The following is an 18,577-nucleotide window of genomic DNA, read 5'->3' as shown; positions in this document are numbered from 1 at the left end:
ATTAAGCACAGCAATATTCAGGTCAAAGTCAGGCTATAGTGGTCAGCGCCTTAAAATCACTAACCTCCACGGGCTGAATATCGGGCCCATAATGTTTATTGTAGAAAGGTGATTTTTAGTAAATTATTCATATGGAATGAATACTTTGGTTCTCAGATTTCACTTTTGACAGGACAATACTTGCCAATTTTGAATCTGCCACTTAGATGACAGAGAAGGAGTATTACACAAATGTTGAGTTAGGAATGTATAACCCATAGATGCTTCTCTTTCCCACTGGTTCATAGAGCTCCTGGGACTCTATGTTAGCATTGCCATTGGATACTTGATAGGTATTCGATTTACTGTGGCATAATTTCCTGACCCAGACCCAATAGAGTAAAACCATGAAGACCCAGTAAAGTATATAGGCCAGGGATCCATAAAACAGATAAAATTTCTGCTGTTTTAGGGTATCCCAGTCTTTTGCAAGATCCTCAGAGATAGTGTAGGCCAGTCCTCCTAGGAGGGTCATCCACCATATCGACAATGGAACCAGTGCAATATAGTTACCTACTATCTTCTTCCGCCCAGATGTTCCCCAGGTGGTCTTGTTCATTGTGAGAATGGCAAAGTATTTTGTTGGAAGCAGCCCTGTCATGTAAAGTACAGAGTAGAGGGACATGAAGACCATGATGAAGTTACCACGGAACCATGACGCATAAAGAGCCTTGGCCAACCCCATGATCTGGATACAAAGCAAGACCCAAAGGATATGCCAGAGGCCACCAGTGTAGAAGATCTTGACCACAGTCACAGTCACACAGAAGGGGAAAACTCCAGCCACAACAGACTCATAGGTCATCCAAAGGTGATGCTTATGCCACCACAGAGCATTGTAGAGCCACTCTCTAAAGAAGGACTTTGTCCAACGGGTCTGTTGATTCAACCACCGTAAATACTGAGCTGGTGTTTCTGAGTAACACATGGACTTGGCAGTGTATCTGGAATAAGCAAGAACATTAAGAACAAAGAGATCTGAGCATGTGAAACATTGACCTTGGGATTGTCTTTAAGTAAACTTCAGTTTTTAGGTACAATCTGCTAGTGGCAATAACAGGGAAGGGAAGGAAGTCAATGCAAAGTAATACCGGACACTCAGAACAGCAGAACTTTTTAACTGAACTACAGTGAAATCAGGTGCTAATGCAGGATTTTACCATCCAATGTAATAAATCTAGAGTTAGAACCAGACTTAACACATATCTGTTACTATTGCTAGTAGCACAATGGTGTTACTGGCAGCAGTACTCCTACCATCAAGTCTACATTAAAGGACCCTGGTCTACAGACCCCCACTCTCTACCCTTCACCTGGTCATCAACTAATCCACAGTGGTTGAAGATTCTTCCACATTCCAAGTCCCCCAGAAAGGTCTCTCATGGTGCCAGCTTGATTTTCTCCCTCTTCCTGAGCCAACATTGAAGTCCCTTGCTAGCCCAATAATTCTCTCCAATTCCTTCCTCTCCTTCATAAAGTAACACATTTCATCTGCTCCATCAGAAACTATCCATTCAGCCATTTAATTAATTTATTTAAAAGTATTTATTTAGGGGACTTTTTACCAAGATGTGGTAAAAGGGGTCCTGCAGTGGCACTTGGATTTGTCATGTGCTGAGGCCCCTTTTACCACAGCGGGGGTTTTTTTTTTTTTTAAAGGAAGTGTTTGTGCGGTAAGTACAAACTTGCCATGTGGCCATTTCCTGGAGGAGCCCTTACCCCCTCCTGCGCTAAGCTGGTGGTAAAATTATTCCAGTTATGCCAGAAATGGTGCGTGGTGGCCTGGCAGTAGTGCCAAGCTGATGTGCACCAACATTGCTGTAGCTCTACCGTGGCATTGTAAAAAGACCCTAAATGCTTCCTGAAGCAACAACCAAAGCAATGCGCAAAAGTATATACATAAATTACATCAACCTGCAATTCAAAGAAACAATAAAACACTAACATAAAAATGATAAACACACACACACACACACACACACACACACTTCCAATCCTTGGGAAACAAAAGATTTTCAGCTGTACCCTAAACACCAGCAGATTTTCTTCCATATGAAACTCCAATGGCAATCCATTCCATAGAGAAAGCATCTCTACCAAAAATACCCTAGTTCTAAAAGGTTCTAATATGAGTCTTACAGAGGGGTCCGTTTACAAAGGTGCGCTGAAAAATGGCTTGCGGTAATGTAGGTGTGGGTTTTGGGTGCGTGCCGACCCATTTTTTAGTGTGCCTGTAAAAAAGGCCTTTTTAAAATTTTTACCAAAAATGGACGTGCAGCAAAATGAAAACTACCGCTCCCCCTGTTTTCTATTTCTGTTGATGGCTCTCTCATTCTTCCTGTCTCCTCAGCTCGAAACCTTGGGGTCATCTGACTCTTCTCTCTCCTTCTCTGCTCATATCCAGCAGACCGCCAAGACCTGTCGTTTCTTTCTTTACAACATCCGTAAAATCCGCCCCTTTCTTTCTAAGCACTCTACCAAAACCCTCATCCACACTCTTGTCACCTCTCGTTTAGACTACTGCAATCTGCTTCTTGCTGGCCTCCCACTTAGTCACCTCTCCCCTCTCCAATCGGTTCAAAACTCTGCTGCCCGTCTCGTCTTCCACCAGAGTCACTTTACTCATACTACCCCTCTCCTCAAGTTGCTTCACTGGCTCCCTATCCATTTTCGCATCCTGTTCAAACTTCTTCTACTAACCTATAAATGTACTCACTTTGCTGCTCCCCAGTATCTCTCCACACTCGTCCTTCCCTACACCCCTTCCCGTGCACTCCGCTTCATGGATATATCCTTCTTATCTGTTCCCTTCTCCACTACTGCCAACTCCAGACTTCGCACCTTCTGTCTCGCTGCACCCTACGCCTGGAATAAACTTCCTGAGCCCATACGTCTTGCCCCATCCTTGGCCACCTTTAAATCTAGACTGAAAGCCCACCTCTTTAACATTGCTTTTGACTCGTAACCACTTGTAATCTCCTCTCCTCCTTCCTGTACACATTAATTGATTTGATTTGCTTACTTTATTTTTTGTCTATTAGATTGTAAGCTCTTTGATCAGGGACTGTCTTTTCTTCTATGTTTGTGCAGCGCTGCATACACCTTGTAGCGCTATAGAAATGCTAAATAGTAGTAGTAGTAGTAGTGTCCATTTTGGATCTGAGACCTTACCACCAGCCATTGACCTAGCGGTAAAGACTCACGCCGTAACTGGGTGGTAATGACCTATGTACGCCAAATTCCACTTGGCGCTCGTCCATTACACGCGCCCAAATATTTTTCAGACATGTATCGGATGCACACCAAAAATGAAATTACCACAAGAGCCATGCAGTAGTCGAGCGGTAACTCCACTTTGGCACACGTTGGGCGCACATAGACGCTTACGCGGCTTAGTAAACGGGCCCCAGAGTGTGTCCAGAAAGGAATTTCCAGCAGCCAAGCCTGACTGGAGCTCAAATTCCTGTCATGTACATACCATCTCAAGCAGTCAAACTAATATAGCTGCTGATCCAGATGCAAAATATGAAAAGCCAAAACCAGTGGTTTGAATTTAAATTATGCTATTGCAGGTAACCAATGCAAAGATTTTAATAAGGGTGCAGAAGATGCCTTTTTCTTACTACTAGTAACCAATCAACCCACTACATTCTAAACTACCCGAAGCCACTGTACCAGTTTCCAATGGAGACCTATATAAAAATCATTCCCATAATCTACAAAACTTAAAACTAGAGCATGTATACAGGACACATTCCTCATCGTTCAAAAAAAAGCTTCAACTACCAAACATAATTTATAAATATTTATTTAACAATATATACCTTCTCCTCATAAAGCTGCAAATGGTTTAAAAGTTAAAAACATAATCCATAAAATATAGAGCATTAAATACCACCCCCCAATCTCCTATCACACCTCATAGACTACCACAAACAGCCATACCATATATCCAAAATACAGGGCGTTAAGTACAACCCCTGATCTCCCATCATTCCCCATAAACTGCCACAGAGAGCCACGCCTTACACTGTGTCCAAAACAAAAGGCACAATATCTGGACTTTCTATGTCAGGTCCTCATCCAATAAAACCCTCAAATTAGATGCTTTCTTTCACAATGACCTTCCCTCTCCCCCCAAGCAGGGCATTACTCCCATGTCCCACCATTCTACCTTTCCCATATATAACACCTCTCCTCTTTTCTTATTCAACAATAAACAATTCTTCTGAATCCACCCAGCTATAGCATCTAAATAATAATTCAACTTCTTTATTGTTTTCCCACCTAAGGACTGAATTATCCAAACCAGGAGGCACAAAAATATATTAAATTAAAGGGGCATCAGAGAAGAATTCTAAGCAGTGGTGTAGCCAAATATTCTATTTTGGGTGGGCCTCATCCCATTTGTCTCTTTCCCCACCTCTGCACTAATGACCCCCCAAAAATAAATACCTGAGCTGGTGGGGATCCCCAAGCCCCACTAGCTGAAGAGGCCCTCTGGCGGCCAGAACAGGTCACTCACTCCCCTATTTGCTGCAGCCAGTGGCACTGTACACATACTGCTGCCACCCCCACCCCCCTCCCGTGCATGCTTTGTTTTTATGCAAACTGAGCATACATGAGAGAGGTAGGCCGGCCCAATGGCAGCCCATGGACAGTGCTGCTGGCTACAACGAGTAAGGGAGTGACCTGTTCTGGCTGCCAGAAGACCTCATCAGCTGGCTGGGCTTGGGATCCCTGCCAGCCATAACAAGGGTGCCAGAATTTTGGGTGGACCTGAGCCCAAAGTGTGTGGGCCCAGGCCCACCCATGGCTATGCCACTGGTTATGAGGGATTCCATAATAAACTTGTAAACTCCAAGACAATTCATTACTTCCTCTATCTATCAGGACCATCCACAAAAAAATGAATATAAGTTCAGTCAAGCTTAAAGCTTGGAATTCAAGAGAATATGGATGATTATTGATAAAAATCTCTTTTAATTGCATTAAAAGCGCAATTCTATAAATACATGCTTGCATTTATGTACCACTTGAGTGTATAAATGCAGGTAAAAGTACCACTTGTGCATGCAAGTGCCCTAAGGGCTGTTCTATAAGGGTGCGCATGAATCGCAGTAGTGCATAACTGCAAGGAGGGCAGTGGGTGAAGCATCGGTGAGAAATGGGCATGTCTCCCACTGATGCATGTAATTTACAGAATACTGTAAGTTATGCATGCCTTTGCCACACTTAGACACCCTCAATTATGCTAGCTCTAAGGCTGGTGTAACTGTGAGTGTGTAAATTATTGGCGTGCCAAAGCCAAATTAGGCTAGTATTCTATAAATCTGAGCACCCAGATGCCATTATAGAATAACTGTTTCCCATGCTGCATCACTATGCCTATGATATTAGACCAATGATATTCAGATTCTTTATCGTTTGTTCACCAACCCTCCTGATCTCTCTCAACTCAATCTCTGCCTCAACAAGGTATCCAACTGGCTAAGAGCGGGGTTGGTGTTTGGGGTGACAAACAGGGCAATTGTCCTAGGCCTCCATGTCACATGGGGCCACAGATTGCCTCAAGCTGAAGGAGGCGTAGCTTGCAGGCAGGCTTTGGGGGCTCCTTCCCAGTTTCTGCCCTGGGCCCCTGCATGTCTAACACCAGCCCTGGCTAAGAGATCACCACCTTTTCCTTAACACCTCTAAATGTAAAGCAATACATTTCCATAATACATTTGTACCTGTCCCCTACCCTCCTCTTGTGAATGAGTGTCCTCTTTAAAGACTCTACTAAAATCCTTGGTGTGATTTTTGATGACTGCCTTACTTTCAAGGCTCAAATTGATTCTGTTCTTCAAGCAGCTTTCTTTATACTCCATCACTTTCATTCAGTTACATCATTTTTCCCACTCAAGCAATTCGCTCTTCTCCTCAGCTTTTGATCACTTATCTTGATTATTGTAACTCTCTTTATGCTGGTTTGTCACTACTCTTTGAAATGTCTTCAACTCATTCAGTCCACTGCTGTCTGCCTCTTACATACAACTCTAAACCATTTGACCTTGTTACCCTGCTCCTCCAGGCTGAGCACTGGCTACCCATCTCTGTTCATATCAAGTTTAAAATACTTACCCTTGTTTTCAAGGGTCATCTCCCTTCTGTCCAGGACTACTTCAATTGTTTGCTTATTCATAAGTACATAAGTGTTGCCATACTGGGACAGACCGAAAGTCCATCAAGCCCAGTATCCTGTTTCCAACAGTGGCCACTCCAGGTCACAAGTACCTGGCAAGATCCCAAAACAGTACAATACATTTTATGCTGCTTATCCCAGAAATAAGCAGTGGATTTTCCCAAGTCCATTTTAACAATGGCTTATAGACTTTCTTTTAGAAAGCTATTCAAACCTTTTTAAAACCCTAACTGCTTTTACCACATTCTCTGGCAACGAATTCCAGAGTTTAATTACACGTTGAGTGAAGAAATGTTTTCTCTAATTCATTTTAAATGTACTACTTTGTAGTTTCATTGCGGGTCCCATAGTCCTAGTATTGTTTGGAAAGAGTAAACAAGCAATTCACGTCTACCCGTTCCACTCTACTCAGTATTTTATAGACCTCCATCATATCTCCCATCAGCCATCTTTTCTCCAAGCTGAAGAGCCCAAGCCGTTTCAGCCTTTTGTCATAGGGAAGTTGTCCCATCCCCTTTATCATTTTTGTCGCCCTTCTCTATACCTCTTCTAAATCCACTATATCTTTTTTGAGATGCTGTGACCAGAATTGCACACAGTATTCAAGGAGTGGTCGCACCATGGAGCGATACAAAGGCATTATAACATCCTCGTTTTTGGTTTCCATTCCTTTCCTAATAATACCTAACATTCTATTTGCTTTCTTTGCCACCACAGCACACTGAGCAGAGGGTTTCAAAGTATTGCCAACAATGACTCCCAGATCCTTTTCATGGTATGTGAGGAATGCATTGTGCGTAATGCAGTCCCATATGTACTGCAGCCACCCCTGCTTAGTGTATAAGCTTCATTCCTAGTGGTCTTCTCTTCTGCAAAGACCTTTCTCTCAGCCGAGCTTGGGCCCTTTGTCTATCTGCTGCTATTTCCTGATCACCTTTACTATCTTTTTTCTGATAGGTCAATCAGAGTACAACCTTCTCTATGGCCTGATCTAAGGCTCTGCTCCTATTGCTCCCTTCACCTTGCCCCCAAGCCTCATGGGTGTTCTTCATGCTCCCTTCTGACCCAGTAAGTCAGTGGCATCCATCTTGCTTTTGGAGCATGTGCCCCTCTGCTTCCTTGAAATGAACTCATTTTTTACCTTCCTTCTCCTACTACTACTGCATAAATCAGCATCTCACCTCTGAACTACTTCCATCTATTTGCCATGTCTCCCAACCTCTGCTATAAAGCCCTTTCTTTTCAGATCTCCACCTTCATCTCCAGTTACAGCCTTCAAAAATTCAAAGCCTCTTGCCCTATGTCAGGAAGCTTCTGAAAATCTACAAACTGTGAGTAAATTAACTACAGTTATTCAATAAAGTAAATTTCAGAAAAGAACAGAGGCTTCTTGTGTGTGCTGATGTGTGAGGTTTATACTGCCTGGATACTGAAGCATAAACATGTTCTAAGAGGGCCAGGATCACTCACCGATTTGCTACACTTATTTTTGAAGGCGTGAATAAATACATGGATGAAAGTGAGGCAGTTAATAGAGTGTATTTAGATTTTCAGAACGTTTTTGACAAATTTTCTTTTTCAGTTGATACATACAGATCAAACTGGCTACATTAAATGTAGATTAGCTTCAGATAATGTCCCTCATGAGACACTCCCGAGAAAATTATAAAGCCATGGGATAGAAAGCAAAGTCCTTTTGTAGATTGAGAACTGGTTAAAAGATACAAAACAGTATGGGCATAGTTTGACTGATTCATTTGTGTGTGGGGGGGGGGGGGGGGAGGGTGAAGCTTGGTACATTACCATATTCATGTGCATTAATACATCTCATAAATATTTATCATAATGGTTATTAAAAACACACACACATCATACTAAAATATTGAATATGAAGCCTGCATATCAACACAGTGAAGATATTTTTTTAAGTGAATGAGCCAGCACCATGGGAAATTTCTCTCATTATGCCCCCTCTCACATTCACATGAATTAGCAAGGGGAGAGTGCACTTTCCCTCTCCCTCTTCCTAGGCCTGATATCAGCACCATCCCTTTTTCTCCTTCTCCAAATCCCACTCTTTCTCCGTCCCTCTCTTCCTCCATACCAGCAATTGCCCATACCATGCCACATAGAAAAAATATCTCCGCTCCACCACCCCAAACAGGCAGCACTTTTTCCCTGGTGCCATCTACAGACAGCACTCCCTCACCCCCACCTTAGAGGCAGCACTTTTTTTTTCTACCCTCCTCACCCAGAAGTAACACTTACCCCTCAGGCATAACTTTTTTCCTCTTGGCCCCCTCCACTGATAGCACTTACCCCAAGGGGCAGCTCACAGCAATCTGCTGTCTGAGGTGAGGGATGAGGCGGCACCCCCCAGGCACCCGAAAAAGAGAACCCACTGAAAACTCTGATCAGGAAGGAGGATGAGGAGGTCCCCTTATTCTAAACACTAGTCAGGCAGTTGCCCCCCCCCCCCCCCCCCAATAAAAAATGCAATTTATATTCCCAAAATGTATAAAAAACAAAACAAAACTGCCAACACTGGTTATACTCAACAGAATTATTTGAGTTAAATTATGTTGCCTGGAACTCTAAAATGAAAAAATACTGACCCCTATCTCTGCATTATCACAGTGTTAAATGCAAGCATATATTCTGTATCCACAGGAGCCTTCCTCATGCAACAATGGGTGCAAAGCTGAACTAGAGTATTTCCTTATAGAATTCACCATAAAAAATAAATTCTGAATCTGGTTTCATCTCAGTATCAGCAACATAATCCCTCCCTAGCAGACATATTATTATTCATCCAGTGGCAGTCAGTGTTTGACAACCACTGCCAGCTTTATTCGCAGATATTCAATGCCAGGGCCATGTCCATGCACCTGCATTGAATATCCAGGCATACTCAGCCAGATAAAACATAGCTAGTTAAGTGTGATATTCAGCACTTAGGGGCCCTTATACTAAAGGGTTGCCCCGTGGCAAAAGGCTTGCCGTGCAGCAACCCAGAGCTACTGCCGGCCCAACACGGCTGCCAGCGGTAGTTCTGCCTCAACTGCACGCCATTTCTAGTGCTATGGAAAATAATTCCATAATTTCTAGAGCGGTGGCGGTAAGTGCCCCCCCCTGCGTGGTCATGGGGTAAGAATAATCTTACTGCATGCCATGTATTTTTTAGGGACTTTTTACCCACTGCGGTAAAAAGGGCCCTGAGTCACGGCAAATACGGCTCCCACTGCTACCACAGGGCCCTTTTTACCGCAGCTTGGTAAAAGGACCCCTTAACCGGCTAGGATGAACTGCATGAAGATAAGACTGTGTTTTATTCAGTCCTATTTATGCGGTTATCCTATCAGGCTAAGTATTTTATCCCCCTTACAACGTACCACATACAAATATTCAAATTGTGATCATTACCTCAGGAACAGCATACGTTCCTTCCACTGCCAGTCACTTGTTTAAAGCAGACAGGTTTTTGTTGGTATCATAATTCTACATACAAGATGTGAAGACCACTGGTGTTGAGCATCTTTATTTTGGGTGACAACCAGGACTGCATTCAAATACGAAACATAAAACCTTACAAAAAACACTCAAAACATATACAGAAAACACACCATAACAACCCTTAAACCTATAAAAGACAGTGCTATAAATATTACATTGGACCCTAGAGCACCAATACACCTGCTACTGGGAAACTGAAACAAGCTGGACTGTTACACATTCCTACACAATCACTACATGCTGGCAGAATCCTTCACCTCAGTCACACATGCAGAACAAGGACAGACCCTCATGTGATACAAGATAGGGATCCACAAAAAACATGCAGATAAAAACTGAAATGGAGATCCTAAGAATGCCAGACTTTATAAGCAATGCAAATACTGGTAAAAGAGAAACAGAAATGTATTTTCTCATGTACTCTGCAAAATACAAAAATAGAAAAAAATGTACATTTCACAAAGCAGGCAAATTTCAGTTCTTAAAAAGTATTAAATAAAAATAAATTTAGTCTTTTCTACCTTTGTCGTTTGAGCATTTCATTTTTCTAATTGGGCTGGTCCCAATCTCTTCCACTCTCCACGTCTCTTCCACTCTCCATGTGTCAGTCTTCTCCTAAATTCTTTTCCAGGTTGGCTTTTCCATTTCACCTCTCGCCTCTCACCTCATCTTCCTTTCCTTCTCTACATCTGTCTAGCACTGATCTTGCATTTTATGTTTTTTTTCCCACTTTTCTCTTCTCTGCGTTTATCTCCCTTTCTCTGATCCTCTAGTCCCTCTCATTCCCTCTCCAGCACTCTCATCGCCACCTCTGTCTCTCCCTTCCCTGGACTCGTAAATCCTCCCATCTTTCACCCACTTCCTTTGTCTTCCATTCCCATTGTCTGTACTCACCCTTTAGCCCTCATCTACCCCCCACTGCATCTCATAACCTTATCAGTCCCAGCTCCATCTCTGTCTCTCCTTCCTTGCCTCCAAGGCCATTCTTACATCTCTTACCCTATACCACATGTCCTGTTGCCTCTCTTTCACCATCTTTTTAACCTCATTTCAACACCTACTCAACCCCTTCATAAACTCATCCCTTTCTTCCCATACCCCTCCCCAGTACCCCTACCACTTTTCAATGTTTCTCATCCTCTCTCCAATCTTCCAGGTCATTTACATTATGTCTCAATCTTTTCCCAAATCATCCCCTTTTCTTGCCCCTCTTCTCTTATCCCTCATTTTACACCTTCACTTGTACTCCCAACCTATCAATATACCCCCACTCATTCCTAAAACTGCCAAATATTCACTGTCCCTTCAAAATTCCCACAATCTCTCCCATCTACAGTTCCCTGCTGTGCTCCCCAGTGCTCTCCCATTCTGCCATCTTCTGCTCTGTTCCCCTTTTCCCATCCTCCCCCTAGTCATATACATCTTCTGATCTGTCCCACTCCCCATAGTCATCTTCTGCTCTATTCCTCTTTTCCCCCCTTACACCTAGTCCCATCCAGTTTCTGCTCCGTTTCCCTCCCTTCCACCCACACCTCCTATCCTCATCTACTCTTCCCCTCCACCCCTTTTTCCACCCCCACACACCCACACCCCCTAGCCCCATCCATCTTCTACTCCTTCCCCCTCCTACCCAGCCCCAGTCATCTTCTGCTCCGGAAATGGGAACAACAAGTGTGGTGATCAAATAAAATTATTCAAAGTTGTTAAATCACATCCGGACTGTTGAGAAATTACAGGAGAAAACTGGACATTCAAATGGCAGATGAAATTTAATGTGGACAAGTGCAAAGCATAGGTGTCACTATGGGGGTGAGAGGGGGTGCAAATACACCCCAAAAAATCTTCATTGCACCCCCAGTGAAAGCCGCATGCTTAAACCCCATTGGTCCAGCTCCTCCCCTCAGACCTTTGTTCCCATGCAGCTGCAACTGTCAGCAGTAAAAAAGGAAAGAACGGGCGGCAGAGCTTCACACAAATGCTCTGCAAGGATCTGCTGGTCCTGCCCCCTTTGCCTGTCCTGCCCCCAAAGCATCAGAAAGTGTGAATTAGAGGGGACAGGACCAGGGAATCCTTGCAGATTGCTTGCGTTTGAGGCTTTGTGATTCTTTCTCTCCTCTTTTACTGCTGATGGTTGTAGTCACACAGTAACAAAGAAGGTAAGGAGGTGGACCTGTCGGGGGGGGGGGGGGACTAGAAGGAGGCAAGAGGGGGAGATGCTGGGTAGGAAAGGGTGGAGAGGAGACAGTCAGGGAGATGTTAGATCACATGATGGGGTGCAGGAGAGGAAAGATGCTGGACTATGTTGGAGAGGCACTAGGAAGAGAAAGAGGAGATGCTGGACACAGAGAAGGGGGAAAGGGAGAGAGAAAGGAGTTGCTGGATTTGGGGAGGGAGAAGAGACAAGAAGGCTGATGCTAGTGCATGGTAGGATCTGATGCTGAGGCTAGAAGAAGGAGGCTGCAAATGGGAGAAGGGGACTGATTTTAGAAGGATCTGATGCTGAGGCTGGGAGATGGAGGTTAAGACCTAACACTTGTTGGGATGAGAAAAGGGGCAGATGGTGGTAGTGGGAGAAGAGAGCTGATGTGGCAGGGGAAGTGAGAGGGAAAAGGGAGGGAAAAAGTAACAGAGTGAGGATAAGCAAGGGCATATGCAGTGGAAATTGGATTTAGTGGAGCATAGGAATGGGTGCTGGGGACAGTAAGTAGGATGGGCATGATAAATATTGGAAAAGGAGATAGGTAGGCAGATGCTGGGGAGGGGGATAGAGGGAAAAGGCAGAGAATGGATGCTAGGGATGTGGAAGAAGCAAGGGTAATGGATGACGGAGAAAGAGAAGAAGGGTTATGAAGAGGGTGATAGACAAAGGAAGGGGACAGATCTCTGAAGGAGTTGAAAGAGGGTGCAAATGGGGAGAATGAGAGTCTGGACAAGGGGGTAACAAAATGAAGGAACTGGAAATGAAGAGATGAGTGACAGGGAAGGAACTGGGGTTGCTGAGGGAATGAGAGGCAGAAGTAAATTAGCTGGGGAGAGGATGAGTACAGAGGATGGAAATGGGTTTTGTTTATTGGATTTATTAACCATCTTTAAGGTGGATATGAGATAGTAACCCAATTTGATTTTACAGATAATACGGGATATAAATTTGATAAATAAATAAGTGGGAGGAAACTGAAGACTGGTGTGGGGGGGGGGGGGGTGAGACAAGGAGGAATAAAATCTAGCCATAGGCAGATAAGAGAAATGGAGAAAAGATATAAGAGAGGAAAGGAAGAAGAGAAGGAGAATTTTTAAAAAGCAGAAAATGGAATGTAAATCCTTGGATATGCTGCCATATAAGGGAGTTTATATTGGGGGGGGGGTTATATTTGGGGGAATAGGCATAGGGTTTGCCACAGACAGCGCACCAATGTTTGGCACACTGTCCACTGATCATTAGGGAGGAATATGTTTAGCATGCATTTGCATTCTACTTTCAGTCAGAGCCCGCAAGTGCGTTGTTTCACATGCTCGGGAGCTCTGATCATGGGGTGGTAGCAAACCAATCCTACCTATGAAAATTCAGCACTGAAAATATTTTAGAACACCAGCTGAGAAAAGAGAAGATGCTAGACTGCTACAGATTCCTACAGAAAACCTATATAGCTGTGAAAGGGGAGGTATTACTAATAGGTGATTTTGATATGCCAGATGTTGATTGGGGTATCCCCATTGCGGGGGTCTTATAGAAGCAGGGAGATTCTGGATTCTCTACAGAGGGAAATATTCCAGCAAATAGGGCCCCTTTTACCAAGTTGCGGCAAAAGGGGGCCAGCACTGGCATCGGCATGTTTTATACGTGTGCCGAGGCCCCCTTTTACCGCAGCTGGTAAAATGGAAGTCTCACTTTCCTACAGGAAATGGCCATGTGACAAGTAAAGCACTTGCGTGGCCATGTTGGTGGGGGAGCCTTTACCGCCACCTCAATGGCACAGCCCAATTACTGCCAGGTACACTCAGGCACTACAAAAATTAATAAATTTTAGTAGCGCCAGAAATGACAGGGCAGCAGCCCGGCGGTACTTCCTGTATAGTGAGTGGTAAACCTGTGTTTTGCTTACTGCTGCTTAGTAAAAGGAGCCCTTGGTAATGGAACCCACGCAGGATGGGACCATACTGGACTTAGTGCTTACTAATGAGGAGAGTGTTTCTTATGTTATAGTAGGTGATCATCTGGTATCCAGTGATCACCACATTTTGTGGTTTAATATTAAGATAGGTGTGGAGAGGGTTCATTCAAAAGTGAAGGTTCTAGACTTTAAAAAAAAAAAACTTTGCTCAGATGGGGGATTACCTCAAGGAATTGCTGTCTGGAAGGGAACATCTGGAAGAAGTTGGAAAGCAGTGGGCAAAACTGAAAGGAGCTATTGTAAGGGCAACAGACCTTTTTGTAAGGAAAATAAATAAAAGTAAGGAAAAAGAGGCAGCTTTGGTTCTCAAAAGTAGCGGCTGAAAAGGAAAGGAAAAACAGGTTAAGCTTTATGAACTACAAGAGATCACAGAAAGAGGAAGACTGGCAACAATATCTGAAAAAACTAGGAGAAACTGGTAGAGTAGTTACAAAAGCAAAGATGCATATGGAAGAAAAAGTAGCCAATACGATAAAATGGGGGACAAGACTTTTTTTATATAGATACTAGTCAATAAGGCCCGTTTCTTACAGAGATGAAATGGCCGCTAGCAAGGTTTTCCTTGGAGTGTGTATGTTTGAGAGAGTGTGTGTGAGAGTGACTGTGTGAGTGGAGGAGTTGGGGGGTCATAGGGTGTGTGGGGGTGATTGAGGTACATAGGTGTGTGTGCGAGTGAGAGAGTTGCTGTCTGTGCATGGCACAGTGTGTGTGTGTGTGTGTGTGATAGATGTTGATTTTGCATTTGACAGTTTTGGGTATGATGCCATTTGTGAGGAAGATTGTGACATGTTTTTTTTTTTGGGGGGGGGGTTGAGTCACATGGAGTCTGTAGGTGTGTGTGGGTGTGTGAGAGAGAAATGTTGTTACACTTTCTGTATTGAGGGGGTTGGGGGAGGGAGTGTGTGTCTTTGAGTGTGAAAGAGAGATGCTGTGTGCGCATGGCAGTGTGTGTATGTTGGTGTGGAGGGTTTTGAGTTTGGTTTTTTGTATGGGTGTAAGTGGTTGATGCATATTTTGCATATTAGATGTTGTTTATTTATTTGGGCGTGAGGGAGGGAAGGAGTGTGGTGGAGCTGTGTAACTTGTCTGCTTTTGCTGTGGTGTTTGGTATTGGAACTGAGCCTGTCCTCCTTTATAGTAAGCCTTGTATTTTTCTTTTAAAAAGAAAGGGGGGGGGGGGGGGGTGAAGAAGAAGACATGCAAATTCCCTGTGTTTTTTTTCCTTTCAGTACAGCTAGCAACAGCTAATGATGGCTGTACTTAGGCTCCCGATTGCTGCTTTATTCTCTCCCACACTTTGAATTTGGTGGAGAGAGAAGTAAAGGGTTTTTTGTTGTTGTTGTTTTGTGAAGTACTTCTCGTCTTTCTGTTGTGTTCTGCTTTGTCCCAGGGCAGTATGAAGATCGGGTTTGACGGTTTGACGGCAGCGCTGGGGTTTTGTTAGGGGGGGGGGGGGTGTTGCTGCGTTGTGCAGGTGTTTGGGGATGTTTGCTGCGAGTCTGTAGCAATTCGTAGGCAGGGGCAGGAGTAGGGAAGTAGAGTGCATTTTCCTTGGGGTTTACGCTGTCGGATGGCATCTCTCAGTCTGTGAAGGCTGCGGCTTCCTCCGCGTCGGCTCCCCAGATGCATCTGTGTGTCACGCACCCTCCCCCTCTCTTCTCTTGTCCGTGGTGTCCGTCTTGCTGTGGATCGCCGTCCACGTCCCTTTACCGTTCCCCCAGCTCTGAAGGCTGCGTCCTCCTCCGCGTTTGCTCCCCTGATGCTTCCGTGTGTCGCGCTCTCTCCCCCTTCTCGGCTCCTGTCCGTGGCTGACGTCCGTCTTGCTCTCTTCCACCATCCGCGTCCATTCACCGTCTGTGCTCCGCCCTCGACATCGTCACATTTGAAGCGAGGGCGGGGCACAGACATGGTGAGTTGGAGGGCTTCACCACCATGAAGTAACGAACCCTTCTGGGACAGGGAGTGAGCTGATGGCTTCAGAACGTTGTCTTCAGAACGTTGAGGGAGCGTTTTATTAGAGTAGATATTAGTGATAGGAGGAAGTGCAAAAGTGGCATTGTGAGACTCAAAGCTGAAGGGGAGGAATATGTAGAGGCTGATAAAGGCAGAATTACTTAACAAATACTTCTGTTCTGTGTTCACAGCTGAAGGGCCGGGAGCAGGACCGCAGAAGACAAAGACAAATAGGAATGGAAGGGTGGTAGTCCCTGAACAATTTTCAGAGGACTGTGTTCGTGAGGAGCTGGCTAAACTAAAGGTAGACAAAGCAATAGGGCTGGATGGCATATATTAGAGTGTACTGAAGGAACTTTGGGACGTTCTGGCTGACATTTTCAATGCTTGTCTAGAGTCGGGAGTAGTCCTGGAGAACTGAAGCAGTAAGGAAGAGGTTAGGAACTATAGGCTGGTAATTCTGACTTCTGTGGTAAGTAAATTACTGGGAACACTTTTAAAACAGAGAATAGCAAAGATTTTGGAATCTAATGGATTACAGGACCCGAGGCAACATGGTTTGGAAACAGGATGCTGGTCTTGATGGACCTTTGGTCTGTCCCAGTATGGCAATACTTAAGTTTCACTAGAGGCAGGGCTTTTCAGGCAAGTCTGATTAATTTCATTGACTGAATGACCAATGAGTTTGATCTATGGAGAGCGCTACATGTAGTGAATTTAGATTTTAGCAAAGCCTTTGACACGGTTACACATAGACGACTAATAAATAAACTGAGTGCCCTCAGTATGAGCCCTAAAGTGACTGACTGGGTTAGGAATTGGTTTGAGTGGAAGGTGACAAGAGGATAGTGGTAAATGGAGCTCATTCTGAGGAAAAGGATGTTACCAGTGGTGTGCCACAAGGTTCAGTTCTTGGGCCAGTTCTTTTTACCATTTTTGTAAGCAATATTGCTGAAGGGCTCTCTGATAAGGTTTGCCTCTTTGTGGATGATACCAACACCTGCAGTAGGGTAGACATCCCTAATGGTGTGGATAACATGAGGGTGACAAAACAGAGGATTTATGTCTGTGACTTCTTAAGTGAATGTATCATGTATTTAATTCCTTTTATCTTGCGGCACCTTATGCCTGGAACCGTCTTCCCGAACCCATACGTCTAGCTCCATCTCTACCTGTTTTTAAATCTATGCTGAAAGCTCACCTTTTCACTACTGCCTTTGGGTCCTAACCGCTACTCATTTGCTTCCTCCTCCCCTGTTCCTCTTTACCCTGTAATTCCCTTGCCCGTAATGTCTTGTCTGTCTGTTTTACCTAGATTGTAAGCTCTTTGAGCAGGGGCTGTCTCTCTATGTCAAATGTACAGCGCTACGTGCGTCTGGTAGCGCTATATAAATGCTATTAGTAGTAGTAGTAGATATAACAGAGACATTTAAATACCTACATGGCATAAATGCACAGGAGGCGAGTCTCTTTCAATTGAAAGGAAGCTCTGAAACAAGGGGACATAGGATGAAGTTGAAAGGGGACAGATTCAGAAGTAACCTGTGGAAAAAGTTCTTCACAGAAACGGTGGTGAATTTGTGGAACGGCCTCCCGGTGGAAGTGGTGCAAACGAAAACAGTATGCCATGATGGAAAAATATAACGGCGAGTGGTATTATACCTAATTTGTCTGAAGGAGGGAATTACCAGACATTTTTGTTGAAAGAATCCCAGGGCATGTAGTGGGCAATACTATATCAATAAATAAGATGAAATAATGGAAGGTCTGTGTATTGAATTTTGAAAACTAATAAAATAATTTTATGTGTTAATCTATGCAAGAAGGGTAGCCAGTGAGTGGAGTTAAGTAGGGGAGTGACATGGTCACATTTTCTAGTTCCAGTTAAAACTTTGATAGAACTGTTTCATTTTTAGGCAGAGTAGTCATTTAGTTTTAAAGCCTTTATACAATGCATTGCAGTAATCAATTTGGCAGTTGTAGGCAGTGTAGTCACTTAGTTTTAAAGCCTTTATACAATGCATTGCAGTAATCAGTTTGGCTAAGTACAAGAGAATGAACAAGAACCTGAAGTGCAGATTGTTGCAGGAGAGGTCTTAGTGATTTTATCATGTGTAGCTTGAAGAAACAGTGTTGGACTACGGATGAGATCTGGAGATGAAAACTCAGTGTGTTATTCAAGGTAACACTCAGTACCCATATGGAGATACTAACCAGCTCATTTTCGAAAGTGATCGCCGGCTATCTTCCGACACAAATCGGGAGATACCAGCGATCTCCTGAACCCGGCCAAATCGGTATAATTGAAAGCCAATTTTGGCTGGGTTCGACTGCTTTCCGTCGCGGAGCCAGCGAAACATCAAGGGGGCTTGTCAGTAGGGTAGTGAATGCGGGACGGGGACGGGTCGGGGGGCATGCTCACGAGATGCCCGGCTTCGCCCACTAATGAAAAAAAAGCCAGGCTTGTAGAGCATTTCGCCGGCTGTACTTTGTCCCTTTTTTTCACAACCAAGCTTCAAAAAGGAGCCCCAACTCACCAAATGATCACCGGAAGGAATCGGGGATGACCTCCCCTTACTCCCCCAGTGGTCACCAACCCCCTCCCACCCCCAAAAAAATTAAAAAAACAATTTTTTTGCCAGCCTCTATGCTAGCCTGAAATGTCTTACCCAGCTCCATCACAGCAGTATGCAAGTCCCTGGAGCAGTTTTTAGTG

At 44.2% G+C, this 18,577-nt stretch overlaps 1 protein-coding gene across 1 annotated transcript in view; it reads right to left on the bottom strand.

The window, feature by feature from the left end:
• Positions 1-223: 223 nt before the first annotated feature.
• Positions 224-18,577, bottom strand: part of LOC115476272 (hyaluronan synthase 1-like) — a 42,549-nt gene continuing 24,195 nt past the window's right edge. The window contains exon 4 of the mRNA XM_030212556.1: positions 224-983. Coding sequence (XP_030068416.1) covers positions 224-983 — 760 coding nt within the window. The remainder of the gene's footprint in view (positions 984-18,577) is intronic.

The sequence above is a fragment of the Microcaecilia unicolor genome, chromosome 8 (genome assembly GCF_901765095.1).
Source record: "Microcaecilia unicolor chromosome 8, aMicUni1.1, whole genome shotgun sequence".
Taxonomy (NCBI): Eukaryota; Metazoa; Chordata; class Amphibia; order Gymnophiona; family Siphonopidae; genus Microcaecilia; species Microcaecilia unicolor.
The sequence above is the reverse complement of the archived record's forward strand: the minus strand, read 5'-3'. Positions and strand labels throughout refer to the sequence as shown.